A 22,587-nucleotide genomic window follows, 5' to 3' on the forward strand; every position below is an offset into this window, starting at 1 on the left:
ATCGCAGCGTCTGCAATGTAGTCGGCCTGGAACGCAACCTCTATGTATAATGTGTCGGACTGCTAACCAGTCTCTCCTCTCTGCCGTTTCCCAGACTTCCTGGGTCGCACGGAGGTTCCCGTGGCGACCATAAAGAAGGAGTTGGAGAACAAGGGTCCAGCGACACGCCGTCTGCTCCTCCACGAGGTCCCCACTGGAGAGGTGTGGGTCCGCCTCGACCTGCAGCTCTTTCAAAACAGAGCATCCAAATAAGGACCTCTGGGCCAACACTGGACGTCCAAATAAAGACGTCCTGCAACTCTTCCAAACGAAGGACGCCAAAATAAGGACATCCTGGTCTGCCGCCACGCTGGAGGTTCTTGGTAGAAATTGTATGTAACTGCTGGTCCTAATGGTTAAGTTTGGGGTTGCCGGATCCTAGATCTGTGGTTAAGCCAGGGCTAACTTTTACCTGGAGCTGCCATGGGTAACACTAACCACCTGATGAGCTAATGGGAATCCTCCCCTCCCTCATCGGAGATCAGACGTTCAGTCCTAAGCACTGATCTGAAGACAGTTTCTAGCCTTTGAGGTTTGACTGGGGGTAGGCAGGGTTGGGTTAGTGTAAAGCTGATCCTAGATCTGTGTTTAGGAGCAGCTTCTAGCAGTAGTGGTTCTTCTTGAACCAGCACAAACACTTATGGCCTATGCACTCCTCTGCTACTGACTCTCACTCTGCCAAGTATGCTTGTTGTAAACTCAACCCAGGCCAATGTTTGTTGAAATTGTATTTATTTCATTACAGCTAGTCTTAAATAAATAAGTAAATATTTGTTAAAGCTAAGATGTTGTTTGGGAAAGTAATATGAGGTCAAATGGAGAGCGGTTGGAAAAGTGTGGTCCTTCTTGCCACAATAGTTTACCACTGGACATGAGACTAATCTCAGGATTGAAGTCTTCTTCCTTTTGCTGCCAGTCTATATTTCTGTATCAAAACCTGCTTCTTTTATTTTGTCTCAATCCGTTCATTTTTCTCTCTTATTAGTATAGTAACATTAAAGATACATGTGCAGAGGATTTTTAAGATACTGTGGCGACACTGAGATCTGACTGAGTTTTAAAAGGACCGGTCTGTCTGACTCCCTTTAATGCTTGTTATACTAGACAACATACTTCTGCCATGTGCTCCCTCTCCAATATATGGGTGTTTCAATGGTATAGTTTATTTTGTCTTTGATCTCTTATAAATGTTGGGGAGGTCTTGTTCTTTAATTGTGGTTTAGTTGCCTCAAATCCTAAAAGGGAAAAGTCTATTTTTGTTTCTTCCACTCCCGGGCCCATATTCACAGAGGTTCAGAGTAGGAGTGCAGACATAGGATCAGTTTTACCTTTTAGATCATAATGATAAGATTATATGGATAGAGGGGACCTGATCCTAGATTAGCACTAGCCTGGTTCCAGATCTGTTTGTGCTTTTGCCTACTCCATTGTCAAGCCAAACATGTTCTGCATGATAATTCGGTTAGGAGTAGGCAAGAGAGCAGAAACAGACTGACACCCAGGCTAGATCAGCACTCCTACTCTGGGATACTCAGTGAATATGGGCCCAGATGCCTCCAGTGGCTCTATAACCATTAAGTGGTGTGGCTGCAGATGACTGGTGAGCCAGAGCGGCTCTTATTGATTTTAATTTATGCAACTATCCAGAGATTTTGATCATCAAAGCATTGTATTCAGTGTCTGAAAAATCTTTCAGTAGCCTTTCATATTTTACAAAGGATTTCCAAGAATAGTCTTTGAAGGATAACATCCCATTTGAACTATATTATGTAAGTCTTAAGTTTGTAAGACAGGAAGTGATTAGCTGGACAGCCAAGTAAAGTACCGATCTATCAGACTCTCGCTGCCCTTTTCTCCTAATTTTATACTGAACAAAAATGTAAACAAACAATTTCAGTGATTTTACTGAGTTACAGTTCATATCAGGAAATCAGTCAATTGAATCAATTCTTTAGGCCCTAATCCATGGATTTCACAAAACTGGGCAGGGGCGCAGCCGTGGGTGGGCCTGGGAAGAAATAGGCCCACCCACTGGGAGCCAGGCCCAGCCAATAAGAATGAGGTTTCCCCCACAAAAGGGCTTTATTACAGACAGAAATACTCCTCAGTTTCATCAGCTGTCTGGGTGGCTGGTCTCAGACGATCCCGCATGTGAATAAGTCGGATGTGGAGGTGCTGGGCTGGCGTGGTTACACGTGGACTGTGAGGCCGGTTGGACATACTGTAAAATTCTCTAAAACTAAGTTGGAGGCGGTTTATGGTAAAGAATTTAACTTTAAATTCTCTGACAACCGCTCTGGTGGACATTCCTGCAGTCTGCATGTGTGACAAAAGGCACATTTTAGAGTGGCCTTTTATTGTCCCCAGCACAAGGTGCACCTGTGTAATGATCATGCTGTTTAATTAGCTTCTTGATATGCCACACCTGTCAGGTGGATGGATTATCTTGGCAAAGGATAAATGCTCACTAACAGGGATGTAAACAAATGTGTGCACCATATTTGAGAGAAATAAGCTTTTTGTACATATGAAACATTCCTGGGATCTTTTATTTCAGCTCATGAAACATGGGACCAAAACTTTACATGTTGTTTATATTTTTGTTCAGTATAATTTGAGTCTTCTATTGGGTTTTATTAATTTGAGGTTTAACTTTAAATCATGTTTTTTTGTGTCAATGATTCTATGTAATGATTACAGTGCTAACAGTGTGGATTCTACATTGCTACCTAACATGCAGTGTGTCCACAATGGGCACAGCATGGCACTCACTGAATCATGGCTCTTTTAACGATAATAAAAGGTATTGAAAACAAACTGTCCAAGATATCTAAACTGAGATTGCCCCTATAGTCATTGGTTTGTATAGACCTCACTCATGTTTCCTGTTCTGAACTTGTAATGCTAGTGTGGCAGGTGTGGCTTCCTGACAAGGATTGCAAGAACAGCTGCTCACCAATTTGATGGCTCCAATGCATTTCTGTTTCCGACACCGCCAAAACATCAGCCGTGCGGGTGTCTGTGGTCGCAGTTAAAGCTTGACCAGATTGAATCTTGGCTAAGGTTAACATGCTTATGAGATCTTACACATTTTGTTCTATGAGATAACATCAGTTAACATGACCTTGATGAATTATAAAGCCTTTGTGTGCCTTGTTTAATGACATACATTTTGTGAATTTTGAAGGATATGAGGTTAGCTGATGAAGATTACCTTAGAACAAAATGTATAAGATCTCCTAAGCCTGTGTTTACCACAGACCTTATTTTTTTGCTTTTATCCAAAAACTAATTTTCCCCATAGGCTTTGTTCAATGAAACATGGCAGAGTTAGTGCCTGCACAAAGATACCAGTACTATAATTGCTCTCTCTTGTCTACTCTGGGTGGTTGCCATGGCAACACAAAGCATTTTCTTTCACACCTGAATGTGTATGTTGTATTACAGTACCAGTCAAATGTTTGGACACATCTACTCAAGGGGTTTTATTTTTACTATTTTCCACATTGTAGAATAATAGTGAAGACATGACAACTATGAAATAACACACATGGAATCATGTAGTAACTAAAAAAAGTGTTAAACAAATCAAAATAGATTCTTCAAAGTAGCCACCCTTTGCCTTGATGACAGCTGTACACACTGTTGGCATTCTCTCAACCAGCTTCACCTGTAATGCTTTTCCAACAGTCTTGAAAGCGTTCCCACATATGCTGAGCACTTGTTGGCTGCTTTTCCTTTACTCTGCGGTCCAACTGGGTTGAGGTAGAGTGATTGTGGCGGCCAGGTCATCTGATGCAGCCCTCCATCACTCTCCTTGGCTATTACACAGCCTGGAGGTGTGTTGGGTCATTGTCCTGTTGAAAAACGAATGATTGTCCTATGTGCAAACTAGATGGGATGGCGTATCACTGCAGAATGCTGTGGTAGCCATGCTGGTTAAGTGTGCTTTGAATTCTAAATAAATCACTGACAGTTTCACCAGGAAAGCACCATCACACCACCACTTCCATGCTTCACGGTGGGAAATACACATGCAGAGATCATCCGTTTACCTACTCTGCGTCTCACAAAGACACGGCAGTTGGAACCAAAAATCTCAAATTTGGACTCAACAGACCAAAGGACAGATTTCCACTGGTCTAATGTCCATTGCTTGTATTTATTGGCCCAAGCAAGTCTCTTCTTATTATTTGTGTCCTTTAGTAGTGGTTTCTTTTCAGCAATTCGACCATGAAGGCCTGATTCACGCAGTCTTCTCTGAACAGTTAATGTTGAGATGTGTCTGTTACTTGAAATCCGTGAAGCATTTATTTGGGCTGTAATTTCTGAGGCTGGTAACTCTAATGAACTTATCCTTTGCAGCAGAGGTAACTCTGGGTCTTCCTTTCATGTGGCTGTCCTCATGAGAGCCAGTTTCATCATAGCGCTTGATGGTTTTTGTGACTGCACTTGAAGAAACTTTCAAAGTTCTTGAAATTTTCAAGAAAGTCTGACTTTCAGGCCTTAAAATAATGGACTGTCGTTTCTCTTTGCTTATTTGAGCTGTTCCTTCCATAATATGGAGTTGGGTCTTTTACCAAATAGGGCTATCTAATGTGTGCCACCCCTACCTTGTACACAACTGATTGGCTCAAACACATTAAGAAGGAAAGAAATTCCACAAATTAACTTTTAACAAGGCACACCTGTTAATTGAAATTCATTTCAGGTGAAGCTGGTTGAGAGAATGCCAAGAGGGTACAAAGCTGTCAAGGCAAAAGGTGGCTACTTTGAAGAACCTCAAATATAAAATATAACACTTTTTTGGTAACTACTTGATTCCATATGTGTTATTGCATAGTTTTGATGTCTTCACTATTATTCTACAATGTAGAAAATAGTCAAAATAAAGAAAAACCCTTGAATGAGTCGGTCTTTCTAATATATATATATATATATGCCATTTAGCAGACGCTTTTATCCAAAGCGACTTACAGTCATGTGTGCATACATTCTACGTATGGGTGGTCCCGGGAATCGAACCCACTACCCTGGCGTTACAAGCGCCATGCTCTACCAACTGAGCTACAGAAGGACCACAACTTTTGACTGGTACTGTATGTACCAGCCGCTTTCACTCGGGTCTAAACATCTTTGAAAAGTTTGAGGGCTTGAGAGAAACCGTTTATCCCTGGTGTTAATTTGGGTATGATACATTTTAAAGCATTAATCTTTGTGTATTAGTAGAGTGAATTGTTTGACAGGGGCAACATAAGCCTGTTCAATGTTTTTCTCTGCCTCCAGTGAAGTGCCAACTGACAAATCGTAAGAAACAATGTCCTGTTACATAATATATAATAATAGAAATCTTTAATTATAGCAGTGGCAGATGATAATGCATTGCCAGAAGGATTGCAAGCCCCTCCAGAAAAGAGGCCTACACTGCTGACATAATGTGCAATATGATCCTAACCTAAAATTGACGTTGAAACACGCAAAGAGCCAGTCAATTCAAATGTCTATCTCCACATTGGTTAAACAATCCCTTTCATTCTCATAAAATCCTAACACATTGCTCTGTTCACATTATTTCAACACACTGTTAGGGATTTCTTGCATCGTTTCAAGTAGCGCACAGGGACTGGAACAGAGAGAGAGATGGGAAGACAATATTATAAACGCTTTCTGAGGTTGCTTTTTATGTAAAACAAGGCTCCAAACCCTGCACTCAACCCTGCGTTGTCGTGACTCGGGAGTCCCCTGATTTAAAGTGTCAAACTTCCCAGACAGAAATTCGAAGAAGATCAATGGGAGAGAGGAAAATAGGAAAAAGAAAAGGTCTTTTGATGTCCTGCATCATCCATTATTCAGGTGTGTGGTGACTCCATGTTCCAGACTACCCACACATACATCAGGTATCCAGCTACAAAAAAACAGCTGTCCGATTAGCAATTCAGAGCCACATGTACATTAAGTTCTACCTTCAAAAGACGAGAAGTGGAGCGCTGAGATATGAACAGAATTTATAAGTAAATTGTATTTATTCCTGCATACTTTAATTGATTTCAGTTTTTCCTGAAACATTGCAAATGTCTCCTTTTTAACTATATTAAAAGGGGTGCATGGTAAGTTTGAAATTAGTATGTGCAATTTCAAGTAATAGATTTCAGTCTTCTTTCAATTTTTCTTTTTCTTAAAAACCAAAGAGAGGAAGTAGTAGTACTCTGTTACAGATAAATGACAGCTAGCACTTTTAGAATCAATCAAATGTATCAGTACAGTGTTTTTCTTGTAGTTTATAACATTTTTGAAACAGTATTTACAATATAGTGTGATATCTTGATGATTTTTTTATGGCAGAGTGAAGGGGAGATCCTCAATCAATATCTTTATGAATTTGACAATTGATTTCAATTTCTGAGCACCTATTCAAGCATAAAAGCATGATATGTCTCCTACAAAACCACACCATAGCTGTCAATAACAAATACTGTACACGTGTCAATAAGGGAAAGGCAAGCATGATCGTGGACAAGACCGTTTGGCGTCATAACCCCTAACATCACCACAATGGCTGATGTGTCACGGTCACTGAACATTCTGGGACAAAATGGCTGCCATGCATAACGAAGAGTGCCACACATTGCTGATAAACAATGAGTCATTCTCATGCTATGTAAAAGCTCTGATGTGGTCTGCTCTTTGAGGCTCCATAGGATGTTTTCTGATATTCTCATTGTAGTTGTTTTCTCTACAGTGTACAGTGTCTCTATGGACCACGTTCAATGGGCTACAGCAAATGGTTCCATTCCAAAACCTTTTCCAACTGTGACCTATGTAAAACTTTTGGACCCGACCCAAACCAGTTCTTGGGAATCCCTCCTTCAGTGAGCACCTGCTGTCCACTTTGTCTCTCGAATCACATGGTTTTGAGAGATGTAGTATCTGTTTAGATCATTCTCTGTATGGTGTGCAGTAAGCCTACATAATGACTAATATTCAGTCATCTATCCACACTGGTCTCAGCCAGCATGTTGTTCATGATGCCCAGTGCCCCTACTCCCCCAGAGAAACCATTCTGTCTGTTTTGGTTGGAGACGGAAGGCCGAGGGATCCCATTGGTTGCTGCCTCCGACAGCTGCTTCTGCATCAGGTCCAGGTTCACCTGGAGAGGCGAGGAGAGGTTCACACGATACTTTCATAACTAGACAAAAGATAAGATATTATAAAGGCTCCTACATGTTCATAATAAGATTTAAAGCATGCCTGCAGGCAAGACTTTGCTCTCACACATTGTCACACAGAGCACGTGCAGATGTGCGCTTTATGCTGCTACAACGTGGCAAAAGAAGTTTAGCCTGGCGCTTCAACGCTTCTTAGGGCTCGGTTCAATCCGTAGCACAGGAGATCTGTTTTGTAGCCCGGTTGCCATTTAAAGGTCATTGTGTTTACTTCGTGCATGCAACTTCATCTCACTGAGTGTACCTTTAAGTGTTACCAAACTTTACTGTCCCTTTGTAACAGTTACATTTGTGCAGGGTTTGCATCTCCAATACACATAAATATATTTCCATCAATACAGACAATATATCACACATTCCATATTGCATGACAGCATTAACTAATATAGATCAGGTGCAGTCTGAAACATTGATTTAAATTGGGCCCGAGCCCTATTGGCCACTCAGGGTAATAGATACAGTCAAAACATGCTAAAGACCCCTGCCCTCAAATTCTGAAGTGCAGGGGCAACACTTTTGATTAGAGATGAAAGTAACAGAGGGAACTTTTAATGTTCTTTTTACCCGGTGACCCTCTCACCTTATTGGCTGCCAGGAAGTCCCTAATGGAGATCATCTCCCCTGACATCCGCCGTCCTCCGTCCGTCTCACTCTCGTTCAACGCGTCCGTTTCTATAGAGACAGTTCGCCGCGCCCGAGAGTGTCCATGTCCATTGCCGCTGGGCATCACGGCATTCCGGCGCGGGGGCAATCTCTTCGCGATCCCGGCGGGGCAGCAGTGGCAGCAACCTCGGTAGGAGAAGATGTCCAGCTTTCTCAGCAGCCAGTTGAGTGTCTGCTTGAGTTTTGGGAAAATGTATTGTTTTTATGAAACTTAGAAATTCTGTAACATTGGTAATGATAGTGCTCTGGTAAAACACCCACATACCTAGAGAAAGAGGCTGGTGTGTGTGTGTGTGTGTGTGTGTGTGTGTGCGTGCGTGCGTGCGTGCGTGCGTGTGTGCGTGTGTGCGTGCGTGCGTGTGTGAGAGAGAGAAAGAGAGGAGGAAGAGCAAGAGAGGGATAGCCAATAGGAAAGGACAGAGGAAAGACAGAGAGTGAATGCACGCCATCTCCCACAATGTGTGTGTCTGTACATGCGTGCAACCACAACTGCTCATATAACAAACATAAATGAAACAAAAAATCCTCACCTGCTTGATGACAATGGATATGACGTTGAACAGCGAGTAGATACAGCAGACACCCATCAATATAAACAGGAAGTTCCCCAGTCTGTAGGCTGTCTGGTTCCCGTCGTACGTAACCCTCTGGCTGCTTACCATGTCCCCGAACCCGATGGTGCTGAACGCCACAAAACAGAAGTAAAGCGAGTCCAGATAGCCCCACCCCTCCACCGCTGAGTACATGGCCGAGGCACAGCAGGATATCACCACAGCAGCTACACAAAGAATCAGCATCACGTAGTACACAGAAGGCTTCCATCCAGCCAGACTGTCCCTGCCTCTATCTCTGAGTCCTGGCGGTGGCGCCCCCCTGGGGCCATCGTGGGGCATGACGCCCTGGCGCCGGCGCTTCAGATCGTGGCATGACTTGAGCACGAATGCGAGCACGGTGATGATGCGCTCCAGGAAGAGGTTGAAGAATAGGATGGTGGAGGCGCAGCCGATCAGGCCATAGAAGATGAGGAAGACTTTGCCACTGACCGTGGTTGGGGTGGTCATGCCAAATCCTGACCAGAGACAGGGGGAGGGGTGGAGGAGAAGAGAGAGGTTTAGAAGAGAGAGGTTTGAAGGGAAGGGGAGATGGAGAGAGAGGGGGAGAGAGAGGGTAGATGTTCAGGAGAGAAATTAAAATGGTGAAATTCCATTCATCATAATTACCTTACCCTCCCTCCCTGTCTGTTCCTAAAGTGCCCCCCCCACCCCTCATCCCTCATCCACTTCTAAGCAGAAGAAAGTACACCAGGTTGCCGTAGGTGGCGATGTCTCATAATACCTTTTCTTGGCATATCGCTCTCTCATCCATCGCTATACTCCTCCATCCCATTGAGTTCAATGCTAATTTAGCAACTGGGGGTTTTAATTACCATTCTCACAAATGTGCTCCTCAGAGATGAAAGATCCATCCCTAAAAACTCATTATTAAAAAAAAATAAAGAGAGTCAGGGCTGAAGAACAGGCTTGAGACTATTGGAGGAGAGGGAAATGAGATGCTAGCAATAAAGCACGGCCTTTATTGGCTTCTGTTAGTGTGTCCAACGTATCATTCTCTCATTGACATTGACGGAGGTATATCCTATTGCCTATACCCTATATTATAACCTTTAAAAAAAAAACTTTATTTAACCAGGTAGGCCAGTTGAGAACAAGTTCTCATTTACAACTGCGACCTGGGCAAGATACAGCAAAGCGGTGCGACAATAAACAACAACACAGGGATAAACAAAAGTACAGTCAATAACACAGTAGAAAGTCTGTATACAATATGTGCAATATGTGCAAAAGAGGGTTAGGCAATAGATAGGTCATAGTAGTGAAGTAATTACAATTTAGCAAATGAATACTAGAGTGATAGATGTGCAGATGATGATGTGCAAGTAGAAATACTGGTGTGCAAAAGAACAACAAATAAGTTTATAAAAACAATACGGAATGAGGTGGGTAGTTGGATGGACTATTTACAGATGAGCTGTGTACAGCTGCAGTGATTGGTAAGCTGCTCAGATAGCTGATGCTTAAAGTTAGTGAGGGAGATATAAGTCTCCAACTACAGCGATTTTTGCAATTCATTCCAGTCATTGGCAGCAGAGAACTGGAAGGAAAGGCAGCCAAAGGAGGTGTTGGCTTTGGGGTTGACCAGTGAGATATACCTGCTGGAGCGCGTGCTACGGGTGGGTGTTGTTATGGTAACCAGTGAGCTGAGATAAGGCAGTTTTACCTAGCAAAGACTTATAGATGACCTGGAGCCAGTGGGTCTGGCGACGAATATGTAGCGAGGGCCAGCCGACTAGAGCATACAGGTCGCAGTGGTGGGTGGTATAAGGGGCTTTGGTAACAACACTGATGGCACTGTGATAGACTGCATCCAGTTTGCTGAGTAGAGTGTTGGAGGCTATTTTGTAAATGACACCGCCGAAGTCAAGGATCGGTAGGATACTTAATTTTACGAGGGTATGTTTGGCAGCGTGAGTGAGGGAGGCTTTGTTGCGAAATAGGAAGCAGATTCTAGATGTAATTTTGGATTGGAGATGCTTAATATGAGTCTGGAAGGAGAGTTTACAGTCTAGCCAGACACCTAGGTATTTGTAGTTGTCCACATATTCTAAATCAGAACCGTCCAGAGTAGTGATGCTAGTCGGGCGGGCGGGTGAGCGCAGCGATCGGTTGAAGAGCATGCATTTAGTTTTACTACCTTTACCCAAAACCGTTTCAAATAGCCTGTGGTCCCTGACAAATACATTTTCAAACCAGTAACATAATATTCTCCCTCCACTCCAAAACAAACATGTCATTGATATACAGTTGAGATAAAATTGAGGGCGAAAGGTAGCCTATCGGTTCGAGAGTTGGGCCAGTAGCCAAAAGGTCGCTGGTTCGAATACACAAGCCGACAAAGTGCGAAATCTGTCAAGGTGCCCTTGAGTAAGGCACTTAACCCTAATTTGCTCCAGGCCGCCGTACCACTTTGGCTGACCCTGTAAAACAACACATTTCACTGCATAAAACATCTTTATTATTTTTGGTTTTACATTGTTTTGCCAGGTCTCCGAAACCAAAGAAGTGTTTTTTTGTGGCGCTAGAAAATGGACTGTTATTGACTTATCTAATTACTAAGATAGAATATGACAAGCCCACCACACCACAGTATGATGAATTCTTTCAGCCTTGACCATGAGGATAGAGAGAAGACACTTGTTGTCATTCTCACTAAAACTCAGTGTTCAGAAAAGACTGGTTTCCCTTGAAACATATCATTAAGAATGCATGAGGTGTCTGTCTGCATAGTGGGGCTAGCCTGGGGGGGTCACCCCATACTGCGCAAACAGCCGTTGAGCATCATCATGTTCTATATGAGCATTGTGTACTCAACTTCTAACTTCTGGCTGTGTCGTCCGCTGCCTGTAGGTGATATACTTCATTTGTGTTACACACTCTCAGTAAAGGATATATGGACGCGGAGGAGGGAGGCAAAGTGCTCAACTGTATCTGACTTGTGATGGTTGACAGCATACTGGAAACAAGAACAAGAATATGTAGGTGAGAGCAGCAAAGAAACAGGGTTCACGGGATGACAGAAAGGATACAAGCTCAATTAGATAGAGCAAGAACTCCATCATGTAGGATCTTCCTTCCTTTATGTGTAATCAGTGAAAGTATTACCATGTTTTATCTCTCAATACCATAAGGACGACACGAGCGAAGTTTTAGTCTAGTGCTGTAGGTTGGTCTGAGCAATGTGAGCACGTCCACGCACCAAATAATATAAATATGGTTTGAATATGATTTGTGGTTTCAGAATTGTTCTCTTAACTGTTTTGTTTTTGACTCTTTGACTCTTTCTGACAAATAGGATTCACCAGAGTTTCTTAAGCCAATTTGTCCAGAGGCAACAAGGTGAAAATGTACAACTTATTCAATTCTCAGTTGGTAAACTCTACATTAGCATTCCGAAATATTTAAATTCCACTCTCACAGCTGTAATACGCTGACTGTGCAAGTGGCAGGACTTCCTGTTTCACATTTTCCTGAATAAAATATCAACTTTTTACTACAATGAGACCAAATAATAGGGCAACAATGGGTGATTATACAGATATACTAATCACAATATTTCAGTAAGAAAATATTTAAAATATATGTATCTATTTAAAATAATGTATATTTACAAGAAGGAGAGGGATATGTAGCATTGGAAAGTATGCAGATAATTACATTGACAGAAGCCACAATCTATCTGAAATAATAAAGCTGATCTACCCCCTAATTAAAAATAAATTAAAATAAATCACGACATTTCACATTGTTTGTCTGCATAATATAAATCTGACATTCATTTGCATGAGACAAAGTCCACTTGATCAATAGTTGTCTGCACCAGACCATTTGTTGGCACTATAGATACTAGAGCAATAACTGTTGATCAAGAGGACTTTGTCTCATGCAAATTAATGTTATATTTACATTATGCAGATGAACAATGCGAAATATCGTATTTTTTATATTTTTAATTAGGGGGTAGATCAGCTTTATTATTGCAGTGACTTTATATTCACACAGCTTCTAAGGACATATGCATAAGGTTTACATACCAAATTTTATGGCCCCTTGTTCATCGATTCAGTTCTTATAGCCCTGGTGTGATATGGTGCCATCTAGTGGTGTAGCTTGGTCGACTTTGAATGCAGCAAATACTCATTCTCAAATGTATTAGAGGCTACTTTATTGAGTCTACATACTAAATCTGCAGTCAATATGATTTGTAGTTCATGAGAAGAAGTTCATTAAAGCCTTTTTAGCATATGTAAGCATACAGGGCATTCGGGAAAGTATTCAGACCCCTTGGCTTTTTCCACATTTTGTTAGGTTTACAGCCTTATTCTACAATGTATTAACTCGGTTTTTTCCTTCATCAATCTACACACAATACCCCATAATGACAAAGAAAAAATGGGTTTTTAGATATTTTTGCAAATGTATTAAAAATAAAAACTGAAATATTACATTTACATAAGTATTCAGACCCTTTACTCAGCACTTTGTTGAAGCACCTTTGGCAGCTATTACAGTCTTGAGTCTTCTTAGGCATGATGTTACAAGCTTGGCACATCTGTACTTGGGGATTTTCTCCCATTATTGTCTGCAAATCCTCTCAAGCTCTTTCAGGTGTCAGGTCTCTCCAGAGGTGTTCAATCGATCAACGCTCCCCATCCAAAATTGAAAGCTTTTACCGGAGAGCCAAGTCTAGGACCAAAAGGCTCCTTAACAGCTTCTATCCCAAGCCTAAAGACTGCAGAACAATTCATCAAATGGCCACTCAGTGAATTTACATTGACGCCCCTTTGTTTGTACACTGCTGCTACTGGCCGTTTATTATCTATGCATAGTCACTTAAGAAATTACATTGACTAACCTGTACCGCACCCCTGTATATAGCCTCGTATATTTTTTTATGTTACTTTTTTTTCTTTTTTTCTTTTGTACATATTTTCATAGCTCCATTTCTTGAACTGCACTGTTGGTTAAAGGCCTGTAAGTAAGCATTTCACAGTAATATCTACACTTTCCATTCTATTCGGTGCATGTGACAAATAAAGTTTGATTTGATCTGACTTTTAATCCATGAGAAGATTTTTAAATATTATTATTATTTTTTTTTTTTAAGTGTAACTGTATAGCTTCCGTCCCTCTCCTCGCCCCTACCTGGGCTTGAACAAGGGGAACAACCACTTCAAGGTCTCAGAGCGAGTGACGTCACCGATTGAAACTCTATTAGCACGCACCACCGCTAACTAGCTAGCCATTTTACATCGGTTACATAAGCATTAGTGTTACACTGTAAAAAAGTGAATTGTTAATAGTTCCCTTATTTTTTAAGATACACTGTACATTAACATGGTTCATCAAGGTAATATCTGATGACCCTGAAAACTAAAGATGATAGGCCATTGTGGAGTGGAGTGGAGTTACAAAGGATTTAAATGTAAAATCACATATCGGATTCCCTGATTTATCAATAACTCAGTCATCTCTTAACCAATCCCTTAGCTGTTTTCAAACTAAGTTAAGAGTCACATCATGGGTATGAGGGTTTAATTGAGACTGCTTATAACGGTTCCCCCAATCTGTGCCACTCTTTTTGACCAAACCAAATCAAATGTCTTGCTTGGGCGGAGCTCAAAAACTGTGAGTGAAGAAGGCCGGGAAATCGCTGTCATTTGGTTCATGAAAGGATTTTAAAAGTATTTTTAGCATATTTTAGCATATATTTAGTATGTGCTAATATGCATCTACTGGTATAGTAGATGGGCTCCCAAGAGGCGCAGCAGTCTAAGGCACTGCATCTCAGTGCTAGAGGCATCACTACAGACCCGGTTTGATTCCAGGCTCTATCACAACCGGCCATGATTGGGAGTCCCATATGGCGGTTCACAATTGCCCCAGCGTCGTCCGGGTTAGGGTTTGTGTTACATGGTCAAAAAAGTGAATTGTTAATCGTTTCCTTATTTTTAAGATATCAATGTCAAACTCAACATGGTTCAATCATGGTTATGTCTTTGATGACCCTTAAAAGTGTCAAGTTGATTGGCCATTGTGGAGTGGATTTCCAAAGGACAATTGTATTTCCTGATTTATCAATAATTTAGCCATCTTTTTGGCCAATCCCTGAGCTTTTCTCAAACTAAGGGCTTGTTTTTGCATATTTTTGCATAATAGCGTGTGTGCTAATATGCATCTACTGGTATAGTGTGGCCATCTTTGAATGCATCAATCTAATTTTCTCAAATTCTTTATGAGTGATGTGTTCAAAGACCAAATTTGGAGTTGCATATTACTTTTTCCCCCCATTTTGATGTTTTTCAAAGGTTTTCCACAATTTCCATGATGGAGGAAAATCTATCCTGATGGACCTTATGGGTCCTTGAGGTAAATTTGTTCAGCATGAGGAAATATACCTACTTACATACAAAGTTTCAAGTCTATGTCAAACGGGGCAACAGATATGAGGGTTTAAGTGAGACTGCTATAGGCCAATAAGTACCTTTAAAAAATAAAATAAAAACTATCAAATGCGTTGCTTGGGCAGTGCTCAAAGGTGCCCACTAGTGGCTTATCCGTGCCATTCTATTTGACCAAGTTACTCATAGCCTCTCGTTTCTGTGTGCCAAATTAGACATTTTTATAATAGGTGTTCACAGAAAATAAATATCTGCAATGAAAATAAATAACCTGAATGATTAATAGCCATATCATTTTTGGCAAAACTGATGTCATCACTCATGTCATCAGTAATTTGATGTTCATTTTCCTTCTAGCCTTAAAGCTCGCAATGATTGGGAGAAATAGGAGCTGCCAATTAACGAAACAATGATTTCTGAGACTGGGTCAACTTCATCTTCCTGAGAAGGGCCAACGTTAAAGCTCTTTGTCACATGGAGAAAAGTATATTTAATGTCTCCAATATGTAATTCGTTTCTGTCTCCTTTATCTGCATGGTGATCTACAGTAGACTAAATGAGAGTATTTCCAGTACCAAAATGCCTACATGTTTATCTACCGTGATTGTATCCTGCTATATCTATTAAATCGCAGACCTGCCTATATATTTTTTCCGGCATAAATTCAGTATTAATTTCTCTCTCTCATTGATAGGGATGAAGATATATGGGTTATTCGGTTAATCAGTTTGTCAAGGTGTCACAGTCTTTTGAAGTGCAATTCATTTCCTGAATTATATATTAAAAAAAACATTTTTGAAAGGTATGCAACATAAAAACATGATTTTCTTGAAATTTGGTGCACGGCACCTATTCTAAATTATTCAATTGGTGCATTTTGATTACAAGTGAATTTCTTTGCAATACACTTTTATATATTCTTTTTTATACAATACATTTTTTTACTGAACCTTCTGGCTTTGTTTCTGAGTTTACCTATGGTCGACACCACGGTCCCAACAAAGTAAAAGGCGCCGGTAAAATCCCAGCGCGGTCTCAGTGTATCCACGCGGATACCGGCGATGTTCGCCTCCTCATAGAACCGGAGAAATGTCTCCAAGTCGGTCCGGTTAAGGCTGTGCTTCTGGGTGAATCTCTCGAAGCGCTGCGCCCACTGCTCGTTTGCCTGTAGCTCCTTCGGCTGCTCCAACGCAGAGAACACCGCAGCACCGCACAGCAGATACAGCACGATCAGCACCGCCAGCATCAGAAACCGCGCGTTATCCTCGTTCACCACACCGCAGCAGCAGCCTCTCCTGCACGCCATTACGGCGGCAGCGAGGACACTGAGGACCCTCGGAGAAGGAGCCTCCGCATCGTGTCAGATGAAGGCACATGAAAGCCTTCCTAATAAGTCAGTATGTGGGTTGTTCCACCAATTCGGTCCATTTTGAGAAGTGTAACTTGGTTTTTTTTTTAAATAGTTTGATTTCACTTCATTTTAACATTCTGTCATAAAGAGCACATGTTCAACTTCATAAAAAACATGTCTTCCCATCTCAAGTGGTAAAACAATGAATATACAGTACCAGTCAAAAGTTTGGACACACCTACTCATTCAAGGGTTTTTCTTTATTTGTACTATTTTCTACATTGTCAAATAATAGTGAAGACATTAAAACTATGAAATAACACATATGGAATCATGTTGTAACCAAAAATACGGTAGACCATTCCATTCTTGTGGGTCAGCTAAGGAATATTGGTGTCTCTGAGGGGTCTTTGTCCTGGTTTGCTAACTACCTCTCTCAAATGGTGCAGTGTATAAAGTCAGACAATCTGCTGTCTCAGCCACTGCCTGTCACCAAGTACCCCAAGGCTCAATCCTAGGCCCCACGTTCTTTTCAATTTACATCAACAACATAGCTCAGGCAGTAGGAAGCTCTCGCATCCATTTATATGCAGATGATAGTCTTATACTCAGCTGGCCCCTCCCCGGATTTAGAGTTAAATGCTCTACAACAAAGCTTTCTCAGTGTCCAACAAGCTTTCTCTACCCTTAACCTTGTTCTGAACACCTCCAAAACAAAGGTCATGTGGTTTGGTAAGATGAATGCCCCTCTCCCCACAGGTGAGATTACTGCCTCTGAGGCTTTAGAGCTTGAGGTAGTCACCTCATACAAGTTCTTCGGAGTATGGCTAGATGGTACACTGTCCTTCTCTCAGCACATATCAAGGCTGCAGGCAAAAGTCACATCTAGACTTGGTTTCCTCTATCGTAATCGCTCCTCTTCCTCTATCGTAACCCTAGCTGCCAAACTAACCCTGATTCAGATGACCATCCTACCCATGCTAGATAACGGAGATATAATTTATAGATTGGCAGGTAAGGGTGCTCTTGAGCAGCTAGATGTTCTTTACCATTCGGCCATCAGATTTGACACCAATGCCCCTTATAGGACACATCACTGCACTCTATACTCCTCTGAAAACTGGTCATCTCTGTTTACCCATCGCAAGACCCACTGGTTGATGCTTATTTATAAAACCCTCCCCCCTATCTGAGATATCTACTGCAGCCCTCATCCTCCACATACAACACCTGTTCTGCCAGTCACATTCTGTTAAAGGTCCCCAAAGCACACACATCCCTGGGTCGCTCCTCTTTTCAGTTCGCTGCAGCTAGCGACTGGAACGAGCTGCAACAAACACTCAAACTGGACAGTTTTATCTCAATCTCTTCATTCAAAGATTCAATCATGGACACTCTTACTGACAGTTGTGGCTGCTTTGCGTGATGTATTGATGTCTCGACCTTCTTGCCCTTTGTGCTGTTGTCTGTGCCCAATAATGTTTGTACCATGTTTTGTGCTGCTACCATGCTGCGTTGCTACCATGTTGTTGTCATGTGTTGCTACCATGCTGTGTTGTCATGTGTTGCTGCCTTGCTATGTTATTGTCTGAGGTCTGTCTTTATGTAGTGTTGTGTCTCTTGTTGTGATGTGTGTTTTGTCCTATATTTATATTTTATTTATGAATTTATTTTTAATCCCAGCCACCGTCCCCGCAGGACGTATTTTGCCTTTTGGTAGGCTGTCATTGTAAATAAGAATTTGGTCTTAACTGACTTGCCTAGTTAAATAAAGGTTAAATAAAATAAATAAAAATTATTTAAGTGCAGTCGCAAAAACCACCAAGCGCTCTGATGAAACTGGCTGACCGTCACAGGAAAGGAAGACCCAGACTAACCTCTGCTGCAGAGGATAAGTTCATTAGAGTTACCTTCCTCAGAAAATGCAGCCCAAATAAATGCTTCACAGAGTTCAAGTAACAGATACATCTCAACATCAACTGTTCAGAGAAGACTGTGTGAATCAGGCCTTCATGGTCGTATTGCTGAAAAGAAACCACTACTAAAGGACACGAATAAGAAGAAACTTACTTGGGCAGAGAAACATGAGCAGTGCTTCTACACCTGCATTGCTTGCTGTTTGGGGTTTTAGGCTGGGTTTCTGTACAGCACTTTGAGATATTAGCTGATGTACGAAGGGCTATATACAGTGGGGCAAAACAGTATTTCGTCAGCAACCAATTGTGCAAGTTCTCCCACTTAAAAAGATGAGAGAGGCCTGTAATTTTCATCATAGGTACACTGCAACTATGACAGACAAAATGAGGGAAAAAAATCCAGAAAATCACATTGTAGGATTGTTAATGAATTCATTTGCAAATTATGGTGTTCTTTGGATGCAACTCAGCATTCTTTGTCCTCCAAACACGACGAGTTGAGTTTTTACCAAAAAGTTATATTTTGGTTTCATCTGACCATATGACATTCTCCCAATCTTCTTCTGGATCATCCAACTGCTCTCTAGCAAACTTCAGACGGGCCTGGACATGTACTGGCTTAAGCAGGGGGACATGTCTGGCACTGCAGTCCCTGGCGGCGTAGTGTGTTACTGGTGGTAGGCTTTGTTACTTTGGTCTCAGCTCTCTGCAGGTCATTTACTAGGTCCTCCCGTGTGGTTCTGGGATTTTTGCTCACCGTTCTTGTGATCATTTTGACCCCACGGGGTGAGATCTTGCGTGGAGCCCCAGATCGAGGGAGATTATCAGTGGTCTTGTATGTCTTCCATTTCCTAATAATTGCTCCCACAGTTGATTTCTTCAAACCAAGCTGCTTACCTATTGCAGATTCAGTCTTCCCAGCCTGGTACAGGTCTACAATCTTGTTCCTGGTGTCCTTTGACAGCTCTTTGGTCTTGGCCATAGTGGAGTTTGGAGTGTGACTGTTTGAGGTTGTGGACAGGTGTCTTTTATACTGATAACAAGTTCAAACAGGTGCCACTAATACAGGTAACAAGTGGAGGACAGAGGAGCCTCTTAAAGAAGAAGTTACAGGTCTGTGAGAGCCAGAAATCTTGCTTGTTTGTAGGTGACCAAATACTTATTTTCCACCATAATTTGCAAATAAACTCGTAAAAAATCCTACAATGTGATTTTCTGGATTTTTTTTCTCAATTTGTCTGTCAACACTGTCTGGTACACTGTTGAAGTGTACCTATGATGACAATTACAGGCCTCTCATCTTTTTAAGTGGGAGAACTTGCACAATTGGTGGCTGACTAAATACTTTTTTGCCCCACTGTAAATACATTTGATTTGATTTGGATATTAGACCGGTGGAAATTAGTCTAAATTTGACATTTTTGGTTCCAACCACTGTGTTTTTTTGAGACGCAGAGTAGGTGAACAGATGATCTCCACATGTTTAGTTTCCACTGTGAAGCATGGAGGAGTTGTGATGGTATGGGGGTGCTTTGCATATTTAGAACTCAAGTAACACTTAATCAGAATGGCGACCACAGCATTCTGCAGCGATACGCCATCCCATCTGGTTTGCGCTTAGTGGGACTATCATTTGTTTTTCAACAGGACAATGACCAAACACACCTCCAGGCTGTGTAAAGGCTATTTGACCAAGGAGAGTTGATGGAGTGCTGCATCGGATGACCTGGCCTCCACAATCACCTGACCTTAACCCAATTGAGATGGTTTGGGATGAGTTGGACCGCAGAGTGAAGGAAAAGCAGCCAACAAGTGCTCAGCATATGTGGGAACTTGTTCAAGACTGTTGGAAAAGCATTCCAGGTGAAGCTGGTTGAGATAATGCCAAGTGTGTGCAAAGCTGCCATCAAGGCAAAGGGTGACTACTTTGAAGAATCTAAAATCTAAAATATATTTTGATTTGTTGAACCCTTTTTTGGTTACTATATGATTCCATGTGTTATTTCATAGTTTTGATGTCTTCACTATTATTATACAATATAGAAAATAATAAAAAATAAAGAAAACCCCTTCAATGAGTAGGTGTCCAAACGTTTGACTGGTAGTGCCCTGATCACGTCTGGTGTGGATGGACAAAATCATCATGCACTCGCCCGGTCTAGTCAGCATGTAATCGGGAAAGCCTGGTGAAGTCCATGGCACAAAATTAGCTACAAAGGGGTGGAAACCAGTGACTCCTCACAACACGTCAAGCCAATCAAATGACTTGCCTTGGGGTAAAAAAAATATTGGTGTGACCACAATGTGATTTTGGAGTTGTGGCTACGCAAGACTAAATATGAGTAACAGGGTTGGCGTGGTATGCTCAACCTGCTCCGTTTTCTCCCACAATACACAGCAAATGACCAAAAAGAGTAGAACCAGCTCACCTGCTTATACACTGATTTCACTATTAGACGTTCAATGTTTCTTAAAAAAATATATTAAAAAAATAAATAAATACATTTTTAAAGGAATAATTTCTCCATATTAAAACGAGAGTTCAGTTCACGTAAAATCAGGGACAGACATAAAAAAAATCCCTAATCACATGAAATAAATAATAATCTTCAGGAATGACTTTGTCAAATAAACTAAATAACTAGGGCTTTACAATGATGGTGAAAACATGGAGAAATGTTGGGGTTAAATGGGTTAATCACAGAGGGTGATTATTTATTTATTCATATTAAAAATCTGATTAATAAAATTCCCCATGTGGTCTATATTAAAGAGCACTTCCTTTGATAGAACAGGCTTTTACATGCAATACTGGATGCAAAAGGCACTCATTTCGTGGGACAGCCCATGTATAGTTTGATATTCTGGCAGAAGTCCCATAACTGTTGGGAATGTTACCTTTAAAAAGATACCCAATTACCTCGACTCTCACCCTATCATCCACAGGAAATGTTTAAAAAAAATCAATGTTAAATAATCATATTGAAGTTAGACTCAGCGATAAATAGATGCAGAAAGTAAACAGAATAGTGGGTCAATTTCTGCAACGAAGAGAGTTGAAGTGCCAGGCCCAACTTCTCCTCAGTTTTGGTCCCGTGGCTGCCACGCTGTAACAGCATCAAGCGAACCGGTGTATTTGCACAGCTACTGTGTGTAACTGTGTCATCTCAATGGGCGCGTTCGAGCAAGTCACTATTGCCAAGTCGGTGACCGTCGTAGGTTAGCGCCTTTCAAAGTGTGTTGCATCATGTGATCAAAGGTCATTAAGTTTTTACTGCAAGTTTCTGCAGTTGCTCTTCACCAACCATCGCCTGCATCGTGGGAGGCTCTATTGTTGTGTGTTTTTGTTAGACCCAGGAGAACTTGATCAAAGTCCTGACTGAAACAGGAACCAACTTTGTTGCAATTCATATACAGTGGATATGTGCAAATTAATATATTTGAGTCTCTCTCTCACACCAATTGATTGTACAATGTGCACACATACACTGAGTGTACAAAACATTAAAAACACCTTCCTAATATTGAGTTGCACCCCTCTTTTGCCCTCAGAACAGCCTAAATTCGTTGAAGCATGGAATCTACAAGGTGTCAAAAGCGTTCCTCAGGGATGCTGGCCCATGTTGTCTCCAATGCTTCCCACAGTTGTGTCAAGTTGGCTGGATGTCCTTTTGGTGGTGGACCATGCTTGAAAAACGCGGGAATCGGTTGAGTGTGAAAAACTCTGCAGCGTTGCAGTTCTTGACACAAGAATGCCTGGCACCTACTACCATACCCTGTTCAAAGGAACTTAAATATTTTGTCTTGCCCATTCACCCTCTGAATGGCACACATACACAATCGATGTCTCAATTGTCTCAAGGATTAAAAATCCTTCTTTATCCTGTCTCTTGCCCTTCATCTACTGTGTATAATATGTATTTGTGAATGTGAGATACTGCGTTTGGAGACATTTATTTTAACGTTATAAAGAAACACTTTTACAAATAAACAATGAAATCGCTGTCATGTTGCACGGAGCCTTGCTGTTGGCGTTGCAGATGCACCTCCCCGACTTCCTTTCGACTTATCACTCAAACACGCGCAATATCTGACAACTTCATATTGCCGAGTCTAACTTTACAGTTGCATTGTTTGTCAGATTTCCTTAGAGGTGCCGAAACCCCTCGTGCGAACTGTATTTGATTAATTCTGGCATGGGTAATGCAAAAATAATTACAGAGAAACATCCACAAATAGTCTGGAACGGCCTATATCATTATGTTCTTATTCTCTCAATGCAGTTCAAATTAGCGAAATTGGGTGAGGTCAGCTTCACAGTGCAAACGACATGGGACCTTTAAAAGTAGCTTCACGACTACCTCGCTGATTATTAAACCT

The 22,587-nt window shown here is 41.4% G+C and overlaps 2 protein-coding genes across 4 annotated transcripts in view; one reads left to right on the top strand and one right to left on the bottom strand.

The window, feature by feature from the left end:
- The window catches only part of LOC118362813 (intersectin-2), a 36,502-nt gene extending 33,646 nt beyond the window's left edge, over nt 1-2,856 (top strand). For both annotated transcript variants that reach the window (XM_035743446.2, XM_035743448.2), the window contains exon 39: nt 95-2,856. In XM_035743446.2, coding sequence (XP_035599339.2) covers nt 95-252 — 158 coding nt within the window. In that variant the 3' untranslated portion in view covers nt 253-2,856. The remainder of the gene's footprint in view (nt 1-94) is intronic.
- A 2,271-nt stretch (nt 2,857-5,127) lies between these two features.
- Nucleotides 5,128-16,402, bottom strand: kcnk13a (potassium channel, subfamily K, member 13a). Of its 2 annotated transcripts, none has more exons than XM_035743445.2 (4): nt 15,916-16,402; nt 8,456-8,994; nt 7,843-8,097; nt 5,128-7,186 (listed from the first exon to the last, which is right to left on the bottom strand). In XM_035743445.2, the coding sequence occupies exons 1-4, from the start codon at nt 16,244-16,246 to the stop codon at nt 7,025-7,027; spliced, it is 1,287 nt and encodes a 428-aa protein (XP_035599338.1). In that variant the 5' UTR covers nt 16,247-16,402; the 3' UTR covers nt 5,128-7,024. The 2 variants fall into 2 exon arrangements, with proteins under 2 accessions (XP_035599338.1, XP_035599337.1); XM_035743444.2 differs by having other exon boundaries at nt 7,843-8,100.
- Between the last annotated feature and the right edge of the window lie 6,185 nt (nt 16,403-22,587).

The sequence above is a fragment of the Oncorhynchus keta genome, chromosome 29 (genome assembly GCF_023373465.1).
Source record: "Oncorhynchus keta strain PuntledgeMale-10-30-2019 chromosome 29, Oket_V2, whole genome shotgun sequence".
Taxonomy (NCBI): domain Eukaryota; kingdom Metazoa; phylum Chordata; class Actinopteri; order Salmoniformes; family Salmonidae; genus Oncorhynchus; species Oncorhynchus keta.

What these genes read in the sequence shown, in the direction of transcription:
- kcnk13a (XM_035743444.2), bottom strand. Translation starts at nt 16,246, where the DNA reads ATGGCGTGCAGGAGAGGCTGCTGCTGCGGTGTGGTGAACGAGGATAAC. An exon ending in GACCGTGGTGTCGACCATAG is followed by an intron (nt 8,995 to 15,915) that starts GTAAACTCAGAA and finishes GTCTCTGGTCAG; the next exon opens with GATTTGGCATGACCACCCCA. An exon ending in TATCCATTGTCATCAAGCAG is followed by an intron (nt 8,101 to 8,455) that starts GTGAGGATTTTT and finishes CCAAAACTCAAG; the next exon opens with CAGACACTCAACTGGCTGCT.